The sequence below is a fragment of the Carassius gibelio genome, chromosome B12 (assembly GCF_023724105.1).
Source record: "Carassius gibelio isolate Cgi1373 ecotype wild population from Czech Republic chromosome B12, carGib1.2-hapl.c, whole genome shotgun sequence".
NCBI lineage: Eukaryota > Metazoa > Chordata > Actinopteri > Cypriniformes > Cyprinidae > Carassius > Carassius gibelio.
Genome location: NC_068407.1, coordinates 10,237,860 through 10,258,623, shown reverse-complemented (window position 1 = coordinate 10,258,623; position 20,764 = coordinate 10,237,860). Strand labels below are relative to the sequence as shown.

The window sequence follows — 20,764 nt, the reverse complement described above, 5'->3', positions numbered from 1 at the left end:
GACTGATCACTGATGAGCTGTTTCATAAAACTTGAAATAATGACCTTTATGGTGCTTTTTGTATTTATTGAAGCCCATTCACTTTTATTGTATGGAAAACAGCAGCCAGAACATTCTGTTAAAGTAATCTTTTTTCCTGCTCCATAGAAGAAAGTAAATCATAGTAGTTTGGAACAAAAGTGTAAATAACGAGTCACACTGACACTTTTATTTATTTGGTTAAAAGTAATAATGTTTTATTCACATTAACAATAGTACATTTGGTTTGTATTTCAATATGTGCGGTGGTGTATTGCAGTGGATGCGGTACATATATTTTTATCATTTCTCTCAGGGTTAGTTCTTTACATCAGTAAATCATGCAGGCACTTTATTATTCAGAAATAATTTAGGATAAATAGAGCAGCCAAAAGAGAAGAAAAAGAGAAACATAAAATGAAAAAGAAAATGACAAACTGAGCACTATGCACTATGTTTCAGTGGCTGAAAGTTACATGAAACAAAAAGACATATGAACATCAAACACAGGAGCTTTGTGTGTTCACTTACAAGCTAGTTTGGAGCTCTAACTCACATTCCAGTCACTACACTACTTCTCTTTGCCTTTTACACCCCTACTTTACATCGCCTCTGGGTTTCCTTCTTGACTGTTGCCTCAACTTCTCTCCAGTAACATTGGTTTGCATTTATCCCTGGATGTTAAGGATCTGTGCAGACAGGCCGTGGTGCCAGTTTTTCAGTTTGGCAAATCGTGGGCCTTTTACCTCTGATTCAAACTTCTCTCTGTAGAAAATATAAAGAAATAAATTAATAAATGATTCAACAGACCTGTTTGTGCTTGAATCTTACACGTTTACAACCTGGTCTTGTCAAAAAGTGTGCTTTATTGTTCTGAATGTGCACTTTAGTGTACTAAAACACAGTACTTAAATGTAATACCTACTAAAATTATATTACATTTACTATACTTGAATGCTTAAACACATATAAGTTTCAAATAGATGATTAATTAAAGAATATTTAAGTATGCTTGTTAGTACATTCAAAACTTTACACTTAAACCATTAGAAGTCATTATAAAGTTACATCTAAAGAAGTTCTACTTTAGTGGGTCAAATCTCTTTAGCTGAGAAGAGTGCATTTAATATAATATAATTTAAACTACTGTATAATGCATTTTATTTTATTGTAAATATCATGCAGTTACGTGTCCAAAAACATTACATTCAGTTTGCACTTTTTTTTTATATATATAGTTATTTTATATATAAGTATATAATTTCCCCATTATAGTTCTCTTTTTAAAAATTATGGTAAACTGTACTTTTTCACAAGGTTGAAGACAGCAAAAACTCAGACAATGTGGAATACCTTGATTTTCTAAGAGCCTCTTCGTCTGGATCTTGCACTGTAATAAATAAAAAATAAAGTCAGTTGTTACAGGCCTGGTCTCAAAAAATAATGTACAACCCAATGTTTATCATGCAATCACTGTCATCTAATGTCAGCATGCAAACATGTCAGCCTTTTCAGTTCAAACCAGTTTCCATTTCACACAGTGGTGTGTTAAAGAAAGGCTGTACTCACTATACTCCGTTCCTGTGATATGAGCAAGCATGCGGAAGGACTTGGACTGCAGGTTGGCGGCACGACGGGCCCACTCTGACATCTCCATCTCCTTATTGTCAGGTTTGATCACAGCCTGGTAGACTGGAGAAGCACTGTCCACAAGAGTGTCTTTAATGGGAAGTGAGCTGCTCCCCAACAGAGAGAAATGGAAAAGAGGATTAGTTGTTCATCTGATTTCTCTGAATTTGGGAACATCAAGTTACATCTACCAAAATCATAATAAAAGACTATAACTTTGAAGTTATCTGTGGATTAATTCACATATTTGTGGAAATGTGCATCATTTTACTACAGCTCCATTGTAGTGAGAGATCTGTGATGAAAGAATGAGTTAGGATTTGATAAAACTGAGAATGGAAAGTAAAATGTTAGAGGTTATGTAATGCTCCCCTGGAAGATATACTCAGAACATTCCTGTTTTTCTTTATAGAACTCCATTTACTTACATATTTCCAACAGTATAACATGGTAACTGAAAAATTACCAAAAATACACTTCAGTTTTTATGCAATCAGCCTTTAACAGAGAATATAACATGAGAGAAGAGGCAATGCGGCTGTGATGGATCTAATAGACTGTGGCTACTTACGCCAAGGGAGATCCAGCGGAGTCGTCACCACTGTAAATCACATGATGGACCAGGATGGGAGGGAGCAAGTCAGAGTCGTGTCACATGGAAGGAGGGGAAATGTAGTGAGGGTGAGGCGAGGATGAGTGATGAGGAATAGGCAATTGGTTGTGGATGGAGTGACATAATTGCAAGCAGAAGAGGGAGGAAAAGCACAAATGAGGCTGATACATATGACCTTGTAGAAGCCTGAAATCAGCCCAGGCTAGATGACCGATAATGAGATCTTACTGTTATAAACACTGCAAACTGAGTAGAATTGCATTGTAATCAAAATCAATGAACTGCATACAAAAATATGCAGTAAAGGAATACCTTTCTTTTCCTAACATCTCATAACAATATACTCATAATAATTTACTTACATTGCTAAATACAGTGATCCTAAAATGTATTTAGACACTTGAATAGTTCACTCAGAAATTCTGTTGTTTTCTTATAACATTTAGATCAAGTGGAGTGTTAAACCTGTGGCAACCTGATCGTTTAGTTAGTGAGGTGAAAGAACCAGATCAATCTAATTCATGAATATATCGCTCAGGGATGTGCTTCTCAAAAACCTTTTTACGTTTAAGTAGACCGTAGAAACCACTGGCATTAATGATTACTACAGTCTACTTAGGCTCCCAATGCTTTTGAGAAATGCTTCCCAGACCACTCTTCGATACTGGATCAATCAAGTTATTTAAAGGATGAAGCTATTCATGTGGCATGTTTTCATTCACATTCATTGTATTGAAAAGAGCAGTAGTGAGGCTTGTTTCAGCCACAGGAAAAATTTAGTCTTTTTTCTTTCTTTATTTCTTTTGTTTAAAATTATAAGATATGAACTCAGAATTGCATGATATAAACTCAAAATTCAGTGAAAAAAAGTCTGAATTGTGAGTTAGAGTAAGTAAATAATAACAGAATTTACATTTTGAGTGAACTTATTCCTTTAAAAACATCACTGCATTAAATATTGAAATTTAACACTGTTTCTAATGCAATGGCAGCCATAGATTGGTGTAAATTTCCATTTTGGGGCCACTGCATCACTTACCTCAGCTGTCACCTAAGCATCAGTGTAGTAAAAAGTGCTGGACATATATGGAAGACCTACCTCATCTCGTTTCCTCGGGCTTGGGTCTGACCAGCAATGGCATCCATAATGGCATCCTGAGAATACATACTAATAGGAGTGTTGTACTGAGCATGGATGATAGTAGCTTTCCCACCAGGACCCTTGACCTCGATAGGCTTGTGAGTTGACAAAGCTGAGTCCTTCAATGCGATGGGGTTGAAGCTGGGAACATACTCTTGGCTGTCAGAGTTCAGGTGTGGGAGTGTCAGGGGTATAATAGTGTAGAGGCGGGTGGGTGATGGTGAGGAGCCAGAAATATCAGTGAAAATAGAGAGATAGATAAGATTTGACAGTGAGAACAGACTTGACTTACCTAATGCATCTGTATCATTAAACAGTAATGAGTTTTGCATTACTGGTTTAGATGTTTCTGAAGTCAAATGGTTTGCACCAGGCATTCGTTTTACATTATATATATAAAAAATACAATAAAATAAAAAAATAAAAGATGCTTCTGGGCTTCCTAGTAGTAAAAATGCACATGGCATGCAATAGTTCTCATTATGATACATGATACATATGATAAATAAATACAAACAAAACATGCAAAGACGCATTGAACAATAAAACTATAGCCAAAACCCAGCAACAGATGTATCTAGTTTAAACACTTCACTCAAAAGCATTTAACATTTAATCATGTCCGAATTGTCAAATTGTTCAAAATATATTTTGAACATTCTGGAATTGAAAATGTAAGCATGCAAACCACAACCACAGTACTGCATGTGGCCATGCTCCAGAACACACAGATTCACACGCAACTCTGGAGATTTAATATTCAAAACTGTTACTGACTTGGCAGCTGTGTTGGCAATGATCTGAGATGACATAGAGGAATATAGACAGAAAAAAGATAAACAAAAGAGGCAGTATTAGCCTTGATATAGCAGTGTGCGGAATGATAATGAATTCATGTCCATGTAAACTAGCAGAGAAAAACAACAACATAGAATGCAAATGCTTCACTATGTCTAAAGAACTTGAACCTGAAATATGAATATATTTAAACTGTTAATGAACAGCTCACCCTGTTATTTTCACTTTCACGTAATTTAACCTGTATGACTCTCATTTGTCTTGTCTCAGGTTCTGCAAAATATCTTATCTTGTGTTCCTCAAATTTTTCCTCAAACCAGGAATTTTTTTTTAAAATCTGTTGTGCCATGATGTAGATGATGGTTATTACTGGTCATATTTTCTCATAAGAATGACATTCTGCTTTGTTCCTAGAACAGACTGATTGACTGGAACAGTTTGGCTGCAGCGGGACACACGGAAAACACTGGAGCTACATAACACTCATACTCCCATTAAACCAAATAACCAATCCAGTTGTGTTATTGTTAACTGGAGAAAAAAAAATGTTCATTGAAATAAAGCAGAAATAACAGAATATAAATGTTAAATTAGTAATATAGAAATACTGCCTTGGCAGCCAACAGAAATATGCTCAAGAAATAAGAATTAAAATTATTAAAACTAAAAGCTAAGTAAAAAAAAAAAGCATCTAAAAAATAAAAGCTATAAATAAAAACATTATAAATACTATAACAGTATATAAAATAACCTTAGTAAAATACCATTTAACCAGTCACAGCTCAAAGTCATATATTGCTAGTTGCCTCACAACAAGGTTCAAAGTTTAGAGAGTACATATAAAACTCATACACCTAGATTTACAAGATGAACAGTCAATGGATGCACGTGCCCTTCTCAGCTGTGCACGTGATGTTGCCTAGCAGGAATTCTGTTCCTGTGGGCTGCAAATAGAGGATGGAATACGTGACGGCATCATTGCGGTAGGACTTCATTTGGGATATACTGTTACAGGAGCTGTGACATTCTGAGCAGGTTAAAAGAGCCAACGAGCGCACATTTGCACCCATGTTCAATTACAGCTCAACTTGGGCCCTGTGGGAATATCCTCACATGTTTTTGGAAAGACAAGATACACTGCTGTGACAATGATTTAGGAAGACCTCTTATGAAGCTAATGAATGATGCCAACACATAAAAACGTTCAAAAAGCACCATCTTTAACATGTTGACATTATTTATAAGCAAACTTATAAAAGCTTGGCAATCCTCATCTAATCGCAGGAGATGTAGCTCTTACACGACTAAAATAACCTTAGTATGTTTTCATTTGGAAGCAGCTTACATTCATAGATACAGATATGACTCGGCCAGGCCCTGCTCGTGTTGCAGGATGGGGGTCAGGTGAGTGTTATGGACAACTGGTCCCAGTTCTGCCAAGCACATTCCCAGCTGATCCATTGCACGTGAAAGTGGAATGTGCAGAGTTAATGACAGAATGTTCTGAGTATTCTTCACCACAGTTTTGTTAAAGGTATGCTGGGATACAGGTGAGGCTAGCCAATGCCTTGTTAAAGCAGATTTGCTAGATGTGCTCATTAAGATACAGATTTGTGGGTAAGGGATCACATTACCTACCCCAGCAGTGGGACGCCATTTAGATTGTCTTGTTGCATGACCATTTCCCTTAAAGTTTCTGCTGAATATAGGCCTATGGGAGAATTATACTGTCCTGTCTGGTTTGGGGTGGTTTTTGGCCCTTGCCCGGATGGCAGATAAATAGGGACAGGGCTTTTAGCACGAGAATGAATTGCAGGTTGGAGGTTCTCCTGAGGTTTCTCCTCAGTGTTTGGAATTAGAGATTTTTTGGAAGGTTTTTTGGCCAGGAGGATGCCATATTTTTTGACAGGTTTCTCTTCATCTTCTCCTTCCTCAGTGTCAGTGGTTTCCTTAGTGTAAAATAAACCATTAGATCAGATAAACAAAATGAACCATTAGCCACAATGGCAAACCATAGAAGAAAGATATTGTTAGAAAAGAGGCAAATGAGGCTTGAAGAAGCACCCTAGATCAGAATGAATCTGGCAACAACAATCCAAACGAGTACTGGACCAGCAGGAAACTTGTGAGGATTTCAAATGCAGTGCTTACTGTTGCTTGACCAACAAATGCCTGTAGGGGGAGTTAAGTGTCGGCTTTACAGAGAATGTTTGTTTTCACAATCCCTCCACTTTTTTCCTTCTTTGTATGATATGGGCTTGGAAACGTCCGTGACTGATTAAGAGGATTATAAAGAAATGGCTGGCCTATTACAAAAAAATATATAATATAAAACTTATATAAAAAATTTTATCCCCTCCACACTGTCCAGCTATATTTTACACCACATTGATAAAATATCAAAAGATGGCATAAACCAGTCTGTATACTGTGCCTATTTGGCATAGGGAACAGATGGACAGAACACGACTTTACCTTCTGGTGAGGGATAATTGGCATGGGTGAGTCCATTCTTGGAGTGGCTGTGGGTACAGGAGCGGGACGTCTCGACCTGGGACCAGTACAAAATTCAAAGCAAAGGTCAATCATGCAAAAACATTAGGCTTTTGTTTTTCATGAGTCCCTTTGTTCATTATTAATATGTTTAATTATTGGTTGTAAGCATTAATGCTTCATTGTCATTTTAATTATAGTGATTTAAATGCACATTAAACAAAAATGATAGCAATTATAGCACATTTTATGAGTAAGTGCACTTTTAACTGACCATATAGCTGTAGCACAACATAGACACAAATATATAATTCAACTCCATTAAAAACTTTTGACTTTTAACTGAATTAATCCTATTTCTATTACCAGTGGTTAAATAAAAATGCCCAGTATAGGATATATGTCAAGATAGAATAGTGTCTTAAGGTGCTCTATTACAAATATTTTTTCGCATAGTTATTTAGAATATATATATATATATATATATATATATATATATATATATATATATATATATACATACAAACACATGTCCAATGACACAAATTTCCCCTTTTCATTAGTGGTGTAGAGATACGTCCCAATTTTAAATATGATTCTATAATAAAAGTCTTTAATTTATATAAAATAAAGAGAAAAATTATATAAATACACTATAGTTAAAAAGTTATCTTGAAATGTGTAATAGTATTTCACAGTATAACTGTATTTAATATAGACAGATCTTTAGACCCCAAACATTGCATCTCAAAGACACCATTCTCATTAAGTCAGAGACAAAAGGCTACAATGAATCACCAAAAACTTATAATTTGACCATTTCATTTCCCTGTGGACAGGAACTTAAATCATGTCACGTTTTAATTTGCTGGCCTATAAAATCTTCAACAACATGAAGCAGCACTCATTGAGTGAGTATCTTGTGAAACTCCAGTAGCATTGCTGTAAAAAGCAGTAACACTGGGGGGCTCTTCACAAGCCACTTGGCGAGATACATTTCTCAGAATCTGTTAAGTGAAGTCCAGGGAAAGCACACTGCTGAAAAGACATGTGTACCTTGTCACTCCTCCTGAGATGCTTTTGACTGGAGAGGAGCTTGGAAAGATGGTGCAAATTTACATAAATCAGTCAATGATAAATCTATTATATCTACCAAATCAAATGAAATGCAGCCAGTATCTATCTACCCATATAATATACAATAATACTAATATATCCACATGTATATGAGAACGTCTTCCACCTTCTTCCAACGAATAAAGGTGGTTGGCTGCTGTCAATAAATAAGAAGAATCAACTAAGCTTCTGAAAATCACTCACAACTGAAAGACAGAGACGGAGGAGTAGCTTATGTGAACACTAGAGCCTGCATTAAGAAATGTCAGAGGGTTGCTGAGGTATCTTCGTGAGTAATATTTCCTCCTTTTGCTGTAGTATAGGCGACCAGATGAAAGAACTTAATCTTCTTTCGGATAGAGGCTTTGGGTGTCCGAGCTAAATTAATAAACTATATTAAAAAGCTATATAAAGAGCCTTCTGAATGTAATTTCTCCTTACCCCTAAACACCAGATATCCAGGTGATTTATCACAGACACATTTTTGAGTTCAATTGTCCTGTCAGTATATTTGTATGCTAACTGTCACTCTCAGTCGGTGTAAGTTCAACTGTGACTGCTTTTATCACTCTTATAGCTGTTTAAGTGCAGATAACTTTGTTTGCTTGGCAGACTTGTATGCTGCCAAAGTAAATGAGATGCATTGCTGATGTCCTCTAGGAAATGCCATTCACCAATGAATATAAAGTAAAAAAGTAATCCAAAACATAACAAGCCTCAAAAGGTTCTGGTGGTGTTAAGGTTTACCTCTGCATGGTGAGGTTGAGTTTGGTGGTGGCTGCCTTTATCTTGTTTTGGGCCTCCAGATGGGTCAGGCCCTCAGTGCTGACCCCATCGATCGCTGTGATTATGTCACCCTGATTGAGGTTTCCACTTGCTGCCTTGCTGCCTGCTGTGATCTGTGGAAATAGATAACAGTTACAAATGACAGCACAGATTGAATTTTATCCACACAAAAGAATCCAATGGAAAATCATCATGGCTATAGAAACGGGTTCTGTATTGTTTGTTTGTTTATTGATAATTACAATCGATGTACTATGCTTGCTACAGGACACACATTTGCATGGAACATCAGTCAAATGTAACTGATAACTTGTCACTATTAAGTACATTAGCTGATTCTGAGCAGCCAAACACAAACAATGTTCTCTTTTTCACAAAAAAAAAAAAAATGCTTTAACTAAAGTTACTACATTTGGGATCTTGATAACCTCTGAAAATCATTAAACGATGAGAAGAAGTGTAACTTGAGTGATCATCCAGCAAGAGCTATTGTAAAAACAACAGCATCATTGCTGTGTAAGTACAGTGGGCAGAAGCACTGGAGGGCTTTTCAAGTTTGTATATAAGCCATGCCAAACATAAACGATATTCTCTTCTTTAGTGCGATTTCTTTTGAAATATTGGCTCAGAGAATCTATTTGGAGCTTAGTTCTTTTGTATCTTCAGACATACATCTGAACAAATGTCTTCAATTAGAATGAAGTTATTAGAATTTATAAGTGACGTGTGCTAAACAGTAATAAAAATGTTTCTGAATTTGCATCTTATACAAATCAAAACATATCTTTGATTGTGTAAAAAAATCTGTGTTTGTTAATGAATCAGTTGAGTAAGTGATTCAATGACTCATAACGTTTAATTCTTAAATGAATCAGTGTTTTGATTGAATTGGATGAATAAATTGTTCAAAAATCTACTCAGGATATTTTGATCCTGAAAGAATCAGATGAATAAATGATTCAGTGACTCACTTGTGGCCATCTACAGGTGCAACAATGTAACCTGTGAAAAATCCTCAAAATTAATATAAAGACTGACAGTTTGTCAGGGGTTATATAGAAGCATAGTGAAATAAAATTAGAAAAGTCAGCATTGTTTACTGTATATCAACATTATTGTGCTGATCTGTCAATCAAACTTAAGAACTAGGACTAACAGTAGTATATATATATATATGTTTAAAACATTTTTTTATTTGAGCTCAGAAACCAAGCAATGGAGATTGAAATCCCATCTTTGCAACAAGTCAGTGGCAGCTCATTAAAATGTTAAAAATAAAGCTTGTTGTTGACGCCCCCTGCCTCTCAATTGGACCCTGCATTCTGGGGCCCTGCAACCAACCCTTCTGTCCCACCTGCTGCCATTACTCAACACGCACACATATACATGTTTCTGAAAGAGCTCTCCTTCTTGAAATGTTCTCCTAGTAAATGCCCAACTGCTAAACAAAGTATAATGTCTGAAGGTGCATTAAGAACACTAAAGCATATGATTAACCTGAAAATAACTGGAATCCATAAAGAGCGATTAGAAAAAGTATATGGGATATACTTTTGCTTTAAACTCCAAATCAGCAAAGAAATTTCTAATATTTATATATATGTCAATACACTGGATAGGATTCACTGGAAAAGATTCATAGTCAGGCATTCAGATAGAGGCATTTTTACATCTGTATAATGAATCACTGCTTGCATTTCCCAGACTTTACTGCTGAGACATACTTCTTCTTGGCTATTATGGAATTAAATCCCACTGCATGCTTCACTGGTCAGGGTCCTACAAGCTAGATGAGAAAAATCATCATCACTTTTCACATTTCACTTAAGCTAACAGACCGCTGCTTTACCAACGCTTCAATCATGATGCTGCATACTGAATGACAGTGAAAGGCTAATTAAACACACACACACACACACACACACACACACACACACAATAGCCCTTTCATAGAATTTACTACACAGTACATTAATCAATCCTTTTAGATATTAAAGTAAATAATAAATATATATTTTATCAAACCAAATCATAGCATGATTTATTTTATTAAAATTTTAAATGGTAAATAAAATAAAGTGAAATGTGAAATATAACTGTGTTCATCATTGTAAAGAGATGTTTCTTCACAACAACTACACCACAGATGTAATGCGAAAACTATACCTTTGAATTATGCTATATCATTGTTGACAAACTGAAATATGGTTGGTGATCATGCAAGTGTCAAACTAAATCAGCTACTGAATGAATAAAATACCAATTTTAGGTAGGACAATCAAGGAAAAATGTTTCAGTTTTACATCTGGTGTGTCTTAGGTGCTAGCATAATTAAAAATATATATATATTTTTTACTTTCGTAAGAAAGGCATTACACTCCGGTCTACTGAACTGAGAGGCACTCACAGCAAGAATCACTGTTCAATCACAGGTTCATTTTGTCCGCTATAATGCTTTTCTTGTTTTTAATGTAAATTAAATGAAGGCAGTGTTTTAAGTATGAAAAATGAGTTAAGTTAAGAGAAAGCTATGGCATTAGAAGACAAATCGTATATCTCATGTATCTTCTGGCACCTTGAACTAAACATACTTTTAATTAATTTATACATGAATGTAATATTAATCATACACAAGTGTAGAATTAAATGTCAAGAGGGATAACAGGCACAAAGAAAAAAAAACAGCTGTTAATTTCATTTAAGTCGTTAAGCTGCCAATCTCACTTCAGCAGATGATAAATCTAATGACCCGCTAAGATCCATATGAAAACATTTGAAACATTGTGACTGTTTATTGAAATCTAGTCCAGATGGCAACTGTTTTAACTTGAAGAGCTCCATCCTCTCACATTAGTTCTTAAAAATCTTAACATTTATGTCAAACACAGATATGGTGTTCCAACATGTCTTTCAAGTTATCGATGAAAGCATCTGTTTAGCTCAGATTGTTGAGAAATTGTTGTAGAATCTGCCAGTAGAACCTTAGCGAGGAAACTGTGACCTGGCGCTGTTGGCACTGTGATTTATCAGGCAGGTCTTTGTAAATGCCAGCTTTAATTGTCTTTTGCTCCTGCACTGTTCTGATTAAAAGCAAAGGTTGGGGTGATGATCTGGACTATCTGTGGAACTTTTGGGTATTTGCAAGGCTCTGAATGCAGCTGACAGTTTATTCATTTGATTTTTATCTGCTATGCTCCAGCACAGGCTAAATGCATAACTGATGCTGTCCACCTTTGTGGTAGAAAGGCCTTGACCTCAGTTTAATTCAGCCTGACCTCCTACAGCACTGCAGCCAGGGATCGAGACCTTCAAGAGCTTAGAAAGCAGTAGAATTGAACATGTTATGAGGTCTATAAATTTGCCGTACACACGGAGACACAATGTGGACATTAAAATACAACAGAATGAAGCAAAAAAGATTTGGGGACATCACTAAGCAGATTAATCAGCGGTTAAATTACTTCATATAATACATCACAAATGACTTCACGGACTGTCTTTGTCATTGACTTTATGAAGCGCTTTACAGAATATAATATTGGCAATTTGCAGAGCTGGATTTCTATATCAGTCTAAACAATATATAATAATGGAAATGATCTCTGAGAGGACATTTAGGGCCAATACTTTCTGCTATCAGCAACACTGCTCAAGCTGTTCGGCGCTTACAGAGTCACTAAAAATCTTCCAATTTTAAATGCATCATTATCAAGTTGACTGTGTGTATGGTCTTATCAGAATTTATTCATCAGAGGTTCATCATTTCTGCTCTTTGCATTTTTTAACACAATACTTTGGTTAACAAAAACATGAAACGCAAGAATGATTTAAATGCAAATGTTTTCAATAATGTCTCAATGTGACAATAGCCCCAGTTTCCCATATATTTTTCAACTGTGGAAGTGTTTTCAATGGAATTAACTAACAACTTCAATAATAATCGTTCTTCCTGCGACTATATTTAAATTCACCATGACCTCATGTGTCTATTGTTTCTGTGCTCTTCACATGTATGGCACCCGCATGTATTTCTGCAGGTCTGACCTTTAGTGCTAAGCTAAAATCAGTGACCATAAGTCAGGCATTGCAACCACGGGCCAAAAGTGGTCATCAATTGCTATCAATAGCTACCAAAGAGCTTTTTTTTTTGAGACAGTGATGTAAGTGATTTATTTGTAATGCATTTTCTATCATTTTTTTTCATTATTATTAAAAATCAGCCTGAAATGTTTTATTAGGAAACCCACACACATATTAACAACTTCATATTGTTCTGTCACTCACTTAACATGGTCTTTATATTAGTGTTGTCATTTTCCAATGTCTGTTACATTGAGGCCAGGACATTTTAAATATGGATCATAGCTTGCATGAAAAATGAAACGAATATACTGCCCACATTTTAATCTACCTCCATATTCAGTGACAGCTGGGTCGGGAGAGACTATAAAATCCAGACGGACGCCAGGTTTGACACTGATTACAGCATCAAACCGTGTGCCACCAGCAAAGCTGACTAGAAAAGTAATGGAAATCCAAACAATGGAGATAAAGTTTCCAGGTGTGATGGTCCTGTCTGTAATTGCTTCCAGACAAATTTATTGAAGTGAAAGCAAATCAAATGTCAAGAAAGGTGACAGCTATGAAACAAACAAACTGGGCTAAACTGCCTTTGACTGATTATACAGCGGCAGTGAATTCTTGTCATAGTCGAGAGAAAATCACCTCACTCTCTGTTAGGAAAATATAATCTCTCTGAGCCTTTGGACACGGCATCCTTGAATCCATCCGCTAACACAAAAAGGATTTTTTGGGTGCCATGGAATGAGCACACTTGAAGTATAGACAGGTGAATTAAATTAACAATTCAGTTCCCTAAGTCATAAATGGTGCTCATTTGTCAATAGCACACCTTACTGATCTATTAGACAAGGTAAGACAATGCGCCTTTGCTCCTCTTTTGTGAGGTAAACAAATTTAACAACTGAATAAACAACATTCAACCATCAAAAAATGAATTCCAACGAAAGATGACATCAACGTCTGCTTAGCATAAATTACAGACGTCCAAAAGCTAATGTCTTTTACAGTTAAAAGGATAGTTTACCCCAAAATAAAAATTCTGTCATTATTTACACACCCTCATGTTGCTTCAAATTTATTTGACCTTTTCCTTTCGAAGAACACAAAAGTAGATATTTTGGAAAACAGGTACAATGAAAGTCAATGGGGTCCAAACTAACACTGACATATTTTTCAAAATATCTTCTTTCGGGTTCCACAAAAAGAAGACAATCACACTGGTTTGGAGCAAAGTCTCCTTTTTCCATTTCATTTAATAGATTGAATCATTGTAATAAATGAACAGCGAGCGTGCAAATTTTTTCACTTTGGGCAAATTGAAGTGAATGTGATTTAACTAGACAAGTAGCATGCATCCAGGCTTCTCACCTTTCACAGACTCATTTTCTTAAAGCTTGCATCATCTATTGCTATTCATAGAGTTTTCCGCTGTAAATGCACCACAACACTTCTCTCAAGCCAAAGAGCCAAAGCTGGTTAGAGATTTTTTTTTTTTCTTTGGCTTGGATGATAACCAATACAACAACAGCTGCAACACAATGCTACATAATGCCAGCATACCGTCTGACTCAAAGCTTTTATTGATTTGCATTGTTAAGCGAGGAAAAAAAGATGTCAAAACATTCTCTATAGTTAGGTTTTTCTGTCTTTCTTTAAAAAAAATTTCAAAGTAGGCATTTGTTTAAATAAAGCATTTTGGGTTTGTTTGTTATTTCTACAAGGCAGAGCTGTTGTCTCACCCGGGAGATGGTCAGGGGCATGTTGAAGTCTTTGCCTCCCTGCAGCCTGAAGCCCCATGGTGCAGGTCCAGACAGGGTTACTGTGTAATTGCTCATTTTGAAGAGAGTGAAAAGCTTCTTCTTGGGTCAGTAAAGTCCTCTTTTTCCTTAAATTTTCTTCTCCCTGTTGTCGGGATGACCAAACACCCAGGTACGGGCAGGCACCGAGGAGCCTCTGAAACACAACAACAACAGACAGGAAATGCAACAGAGTGAAAAAAATATGTATTAACTTATGCCATCTGTCATTATACAACCATCACACAGAACCTGAGTTCACATATCAACACAACTCAAAATACATACCAAAAAATGTTCAGACTTAAAAAGAACAAATAGTATAATCCTACCCCTGTTTACACTGACAAAATAAAGTTTTAAAAGCAGAAGGAGGAGAGTTCTTGCCTGCTCGGATTGCCTGGACAGACAGCCTAAGAATAGATCCCTTCTGCAGAAAGCGATAACACTCAAGCCCCAGGGGCCCTTATATGGTGTGTAAGGGGACACCCCTGGATACCAAGCCCCCATGATTCACATGGCGAATATAGCCTCTTCTTAGGGTAACACATTTTTCCACTCTGCTCCTATGGGCATCCACTCATAGGGCACCATGGATATAGAGCTAGTGGGAAACAACTAATAAACAAGGAGCCATTAGTGTGAAGTCTGACGTAATGTCATCTTGCAGCTCTTTTAGGGTGTGAATCCAAATCGGTGACTGTATAAGATTTGATTGAGGGTCACTGATTATAACTGTCATCAAAGGTCTTGTCTTTCAGATTTTTTACAATGTGTACAACAAGGAGTTTCATAATAAATCTATCCGTTAGGATTCCTGTTCAGTTCAGTAGCAACTGCTCGGCTGCCGCAGGGCTTCCTAGAATTTTGTGATTTAAGTTCTTCCATCTTGGCCAGGGCACTCGGTTCGGCTGCAAGGTTTTTTTGAGCCAATCACAGAAGCTGTAAATGGCATGTGACTAATGACTGTAGAGCTATAAAAAAAATAAAAAAAACTAGCTGTGGCGTCAAAGGCAGCAGACAGAGAACGCTTTGGACACTGAAAAAATATCAACAACAATGTAAAATTGAAAAGCAGCCATTATTATCAATGTTAAAAATAGTGGAAATTGTGATACTTGTTTTTCAAGTATTTTTTGATGAACAAAAAATTCAAATAAACAGCATTTACACAAGTTAAATATAAGATTTTTTTTTTTTTTTTTTTACAGCATGGTGTAACTGCATCATCTAAAGTATCTAATTAGATAACCAGCAAAACCTTGACCTCATCATGTGAAGCTGATTCCTCATTGGCATTGATTCATACAAATAGATTACAAGCTTTTCATTTGCACAATGGCTTTCCGCTGTACTAAAATACAATACGGGACCTCTGTTGGATTCAGAGAGGAGAATGAACATATTCAAAATGATGAAGTACACTACAACCAAACAGTCCCCTTTAGATAGGAAAATAAAAGATTTACCCTTGTCCTGATTCCAGGTTGTTGTCATCTAGTGGCTTGAAAGGCACATACTATCAGTGAAGACAACTGATGCTGTCAATACATGAATGGCACAAGATGACAGGACATCCACTTGTCATTCTTTCCATTCATGCGTTTCTGTGAAGGATCGCAGGTATTATTTAGCCAGTTCACTCTGACTGAATCTTATTCTCTAGAGTGACAAGTATAGAAAGCATTCTAGAAAGCTTCATCATGTTACATAACAACACACACACAATAGCTATTATTACAAACAATGCAGCTCTAAGAAAAAAGTAAAACTCACCCTCAGCCATAAACGAACTTTAATCTCTGTATTCATCCACTGACATGGTAGATTTGTATTTTATTTATTTACTTTAGCCTACTGTGTCATTATTCAAATTCACACTTGTGAGTGTGACAACTCCTGCATTAACATTTTCCGTTCCATTTTTATGAACAATTGACATATTACTGCAGATATTATTGATGCGTCTTTCACTAAATACTACTGAAGTAACAGAGGCATTTAAAGTGCTAAGGTGGAAAGACAAAACTGTTGAATATTAACGAGTATCATGTCTTGTCTGGTACTAAACGTATGTGCTATTTTAAAGCTTTTTCTTTTCTTTTTTTTGGTTGCACAGTTGACATATTTTCAAATTTCTGAAACCAAAAAGCATAAATATAGGTTTTACATGCAAGTAATTCATAATACTTAGAATTTTATGTTTATTAACATTATAAATCACTGAAATACATCATCCAATAAATTAAAGCAAAATCTCACACACACATTGCGAGATGGATTAAGATTTGTATGCTCTCGGTCATCCAAAATGTGCATGAAGAACAGCCGTGACGAAAACTCAGTAGCACCACACAAAAATTACAGATTAGGAGAAACAATAAGTAAAGAAATATAAATACAAAATACCAAAGTAGGACTATAAAATATGGTTTTGCAGCGGCCCCAACATAAGGTCAGCAGAGATACTCAGATCATCTCTAATTTAGGTCAGAGAGTCCAGGCTATATATACTGTATTATAAATTGAAAAAAAGAAGAAAAAAGTCAGTGGAATAGAGTTGTTGACTCTTTAATCCTATCTCCAGGGGCCTGTGACCTTATTCAGAGCTCATTGTAAGAGTCAGAGTGAATCTTATATAAATGCAGAGCCACTTTCCACCAACTGCTTACATACATAGTTATAGGCTGCTCAAGGCTTTTCCAGACCATTGGGAAGTAGTTTATGAGGGGGAAATAGCTTTTTTACTTTCTTTTTATTTATTTTTGGTGATGAAATGGATGAATATTAACAAAAGGCTTCAGTCCTGCAGTGCAAATTGCCAGATAGCAGCCATCAGCACCTCTGCCTAACAGTCACACGTTACATCTAATCTGGACCTCTTGACTAAGAAACATTCACAAGCCTACATGTTTCCAGTCCCTTTCCATGTTAGAGAAGCTGCTGAGGTGAGGACTGTATGAATTGATTGCTGTGGTTTGCACTGTGGAAGCATCATACACACTCTGGTTTACTCGTCACAAATGGTTTGAATTAATATGCAAGAATCATGAAGCCACAGGACAATTTTCTAGGACAATTATAAGTGGAAAACCAACTAAATATCCATTGTTTAAAGCAACTGTAAGCAGTTTTGTGTATTTTTGTGACTTTAGAGCCCCCTACATTTAAGTGAGTGGAATCCATTGCCTAAATATATAACTAATACATATATAATGTAATTACACTATAGTTGTACAAAAGCATTTGTTTCTGACATAAGGAACATTCTCACAATTTTGGCTAACATTCTGTCAAGGTTCTCTCAAAGTAGATCAACAAGCAGTCTTCCAGTAACAGAATGTTTGTTTAGAGTTTCATCTGGTCTTCAATGCTCTCAAAATATATTATTATTATTTATTTTATATATTTTTAATGTTGCTACTTGTACAGAACATTCAGGTACTTTTAAAAATAGCGCTCCAATAATGTTTGCAAAATTATAAAATAAATCAGACGTTTTGAACATTCAAAGAACATCTAGAAATGACATTTTCTTTCAATAATGACAATAACAGAATGTTCTTAGAAACATATTTTTGTAAACTGGGACCAACCTTTTCACAGAATTTGTACCAAATTACATAATCTCAGAACAGATGTTCAGGAGAGTTTGGAAAGAAAAAAAGTATGTACAGCTGCTTTAATTAAAAATTATACAAATGCAGTTTTACGGGTATTGAGAAATGAAGTCTGCCTTAATTTGCAAGTGCATTTATAAACAGTAAATCAATTAACATTATGAATTTTACAATGCAACTATTAATATAATAAGGGGTGAACATTAGAACTAGAGTCAATAGAACAGGAAAGGGAAGGGCAGTGAAGACATGATAATGTTCTCACAAATAATATGTATGACCTGGTGGCTTTAGCTGATAAGATAACTTATCATTTATAACACTTGATTATGTCACCCGACGGCGTCCAGACAACAAATCACACGCAAGTCAGCAGACACACTATTGACCTACATGATAACTGTGAGTGACTGGATATACAGAATGTGTTCACTGCTAAACGTGTGTCACCGCTAAATGAAGAGTTGCTTATCAGGTGAACATTCTGGCAACATCAGTAAATATGCAAACCAACCTCGTCAAATCATAAACTCGTCTATGAAGAACACTTACCATCAAAATTAAAAGGTAACCGTATCTCTCAGGAGAGATAGAGAGAGTGACAGTGCATTTGAACCGCGTCAAAGACCATTATCTGAGATTGTGTATGTAACTTTGACAAAACAGCAGCCTTTAAAAGCAATGGAGTGTTTTGACTGAGCACTTTCCCAAAACTAATCTTGTTAAAAGTGTTTTTCCTCTAAACCCTAGGGACTCCCAGATGCTGGCATAATAATCCCACTAAAGCATCTCTGAAATCCAGCAGAAAGGCAAATCTGCATCTGAAAGGTACAGTTCATTAAAGCCATGGGCTCTGAGACCAGAATTTAGAAGACAATTTTTCACAATAATATGGGTTACTGTAGACTGCATTGAAAGTGAGGATCAGTGAGGAGCCAATTTTATATTAATAAGAAAGCATGCAGACAATCACAACTATGAATATTCACATGTGGATACAGAAACATGAGAAATCATACAGTCAAGATCATTTGTTGAGCGCGCTTTCTCATTAACATTCAATAATATATATACAACAATATGCATTGGCCATACAGTGCTGGAAAAAAAATCTACAAATGTATTCAATCAGCAGCAAGAATAATTGGTTATCAAAGTGCTTGTTTTTATTATGATGTTGGTGGGAATACCTAAAACTCAAAGCTGAAGTGTTTAACAGCGAAGATAAAGTAAATTTGTTAAAAGTATTGATAATTGTAATCTTTATCAAATCTGAAAATTAATATATATATTTTTAGACAGTACATTATAATGTTATGATGCCTAAATTCACTTTATTCATTCTGAATGACTGATTGATTTTAGCTTTTTATTGTTTTGTTTTTAATATATTTCAATGAAGTAGTATTAGAAAGCATCAAACATTTATCTATATCAGCCATTATAATTAAAACACTTTTACATACAGTATATACATAAACAATTACACACATTACCTTTATAGAAACATTAAAATATCCATGTTTCTGTCCTAGAGTGATTACACCTGTAGACAAGGCTCTACCCTTCATTGAATTTAATTTCTGGCATGTAAAAAATAGGTGTTTGAAAGTTCTCGTCACATTGTGTTATTTTTGATCTTCTGCAGACGCAGGGAACTGTTTATTCCTATGGCCTGCAGCACGACTTTTTAATGGATGAAGAAGAGATGGATGTATCTAAATACATATTCTGAGCAGCGTCAATCCATAACTGAGACACTGATCGCTGCTTTTCCCACAGAACTGTCATATTCTTCCCTGAGAGGAGATGATTATCTTCACACCACTGAAAGAAGCCTTAAAGGGGATCCTCTTTCAAAAATAAAGACCCTGTTTACCCCCGTAGCCTGTGGTTGCCCATTTTTCACCTCAAAACAGGCAAAAGTACAACAAATACAACACAGCCAAATTTCAGGTGTCAGCTGTAACTGCATGCAGGTTCATTTTTGAGCCCTGTGTAAAGGAGACAAAAAGGAGGAAGGGATAATTCCAATGACCAAGAGTCTGTTAAGATGGTGTCCTGAAGTATAAATAAGTAGTAGTGCAGCAAGTATTCAGTCAATCCCAGCAGCTTCCGCAGTGACAGAGGCTGCCTCCACCGGAGCACCTGGGAGCTGTCTGGATGGGCCACTGCTGCGCCCCTCTGAGAGGAGGGCAGGACTGGACTCTGACGTCACAATGATGGAAGGGATCCGAGCCAACAGTCTTTTCTCATCCAAGTTCTCTGAGACTCTATTTGCCTTAATGTGACAGAGAAAGGATAGTCAGTCGGCTGAAAATGTGGAAACTGATAAAACTGTAAAATCGTTTGTAACATTACATCTGTCACTTTTGGTCAATTGTATGCATCCATGCTGAATAAATATGTGTGTGTGTACCTGTTTATGCTACATCGTGAGGACCAATTGTCCCCACAAGGATAGTAAAACCTGAAATGTTTGACATTGTGAAGGGAAAAATATTTTAAAAATAATATATGAACTTCATCTGAAAGTGTAACACTGCAAACAGGTTTTCTGTAAGGGGTAGGTTTAGGGTAGCCTGACTATTTCAGACTTCGTACTTCCGCTCAATTTCAGTTCGCTTCTGTACACAGTCTGAGATAGCAAACCATCTCCCAGTTTTCCTCC

At 36.0% G+C, this 20,764-nt stretch overlaps 2 protein-coding genes across 5 annotated transcripts in view; both read right to left on the bottom strand.

The window, feature by feature from the left end:
• Positions 1 to 205: 205 nt before the first annotated feature.
• On the bottom strand, positions 206 to 15,011 carry LOC127969519 (LIM domain-binding protein 3). 4 transcript variants are annotated; one of them, XM_052571540.1, is made up of 10 exons: positions 14,861 to 15,009; positions 14,417 to 14,630; positions 8,556 to 8,707; positions 6,675 to 6,750; positions 4,179 to 4,201; positions 3,360 to 3,560; positions 2,219 to 2,248; positions 1,588 to 1,754; positions 1,372 to 1,408; positions 206 to 783 (listed from the first exon to the last, which is right to left on the bottom strand). In XM_052571540.1, exons 2-10 carry the CDS (start codon positions 14,510 to 14,512, stop codon positions 687 to 689), a joined length of 879 nt encoding a protein of 292 aa, XP_052427500.1. In that variant the 5' UTR covers positions 14,513 to 14,630; positions 14,861 to 15,009; the 3' UTR covers positions 206 to 686. The 4 variants fall into 4 exon arrangements, with proteins under 4 accessions (XP_052427500.1, XP_052427497.1, XP_052427498.1 ...); XM_052571537.1 differs by lacking the exons at positions 2,219 to 2,248; positions 3,360 to 3,560; positions 4,179 to 4,201 and adding an exon at positions 5,838 to 6,148 and having other exon boundaries at positions 14,861 to 15,011; XM_052571538.1 differs by lacking the exons at positions 2,219 to 2,248; positions 3,360 to 3,560; positions 4,179 to 4,201 and adding an exon at positions 5,838 to 6,148 and having other exon boundaries at positions 14,762 to 14,901.
• A 1,652-nt stretch (positions 15,012 to 16,663) lies between these two features.
• LOC127969197 (inactive ubiquitin carboxyl-terminal hydrolase 54) overlaps positions 16,664 to 20,764 on the bottom strand; it is a 161,490-nt gene continuing 157,389 nt past the window's right edge. The window contains exon 29 of the mRNA XM_052570998.1: positions 16,664 to 20,374. Within this exon, the coding sequence (XP_052426958.1) occupies positions 20,189 to 20,374 (186 nt within the window). The 3' untranslated portion in view covers positions 16,664 to 20,188. The remainder of the gene's footprint in view (positions 20,375 to 20,764) is intronic.

Excerpts from the sequence above, each read along its gene's own strand:
- LOC127969519 (XM_052571537.1), bottom strand. The coding sequence starts at position 14,512 with ATGAGCAATTACACAGTAACCCTGTCTGGACCTGCACCATGGGGCTTC. Across the intron at positions 8,708-14,416 it reads TGCCCCTGACCATCTCCCGG|ATCACAGCAGGCAGCAAGGC; the intron begins GTGAGACAACAG and ends CTATTTCCACAG. Across the intron at positions 784-1,371 it reads GAGGCTCTTAGAAAATCAAG|AGAGAAGTTTGAATCAGAGG; the intron begins GTATTCCACATT and ends TATTTTCTACAG.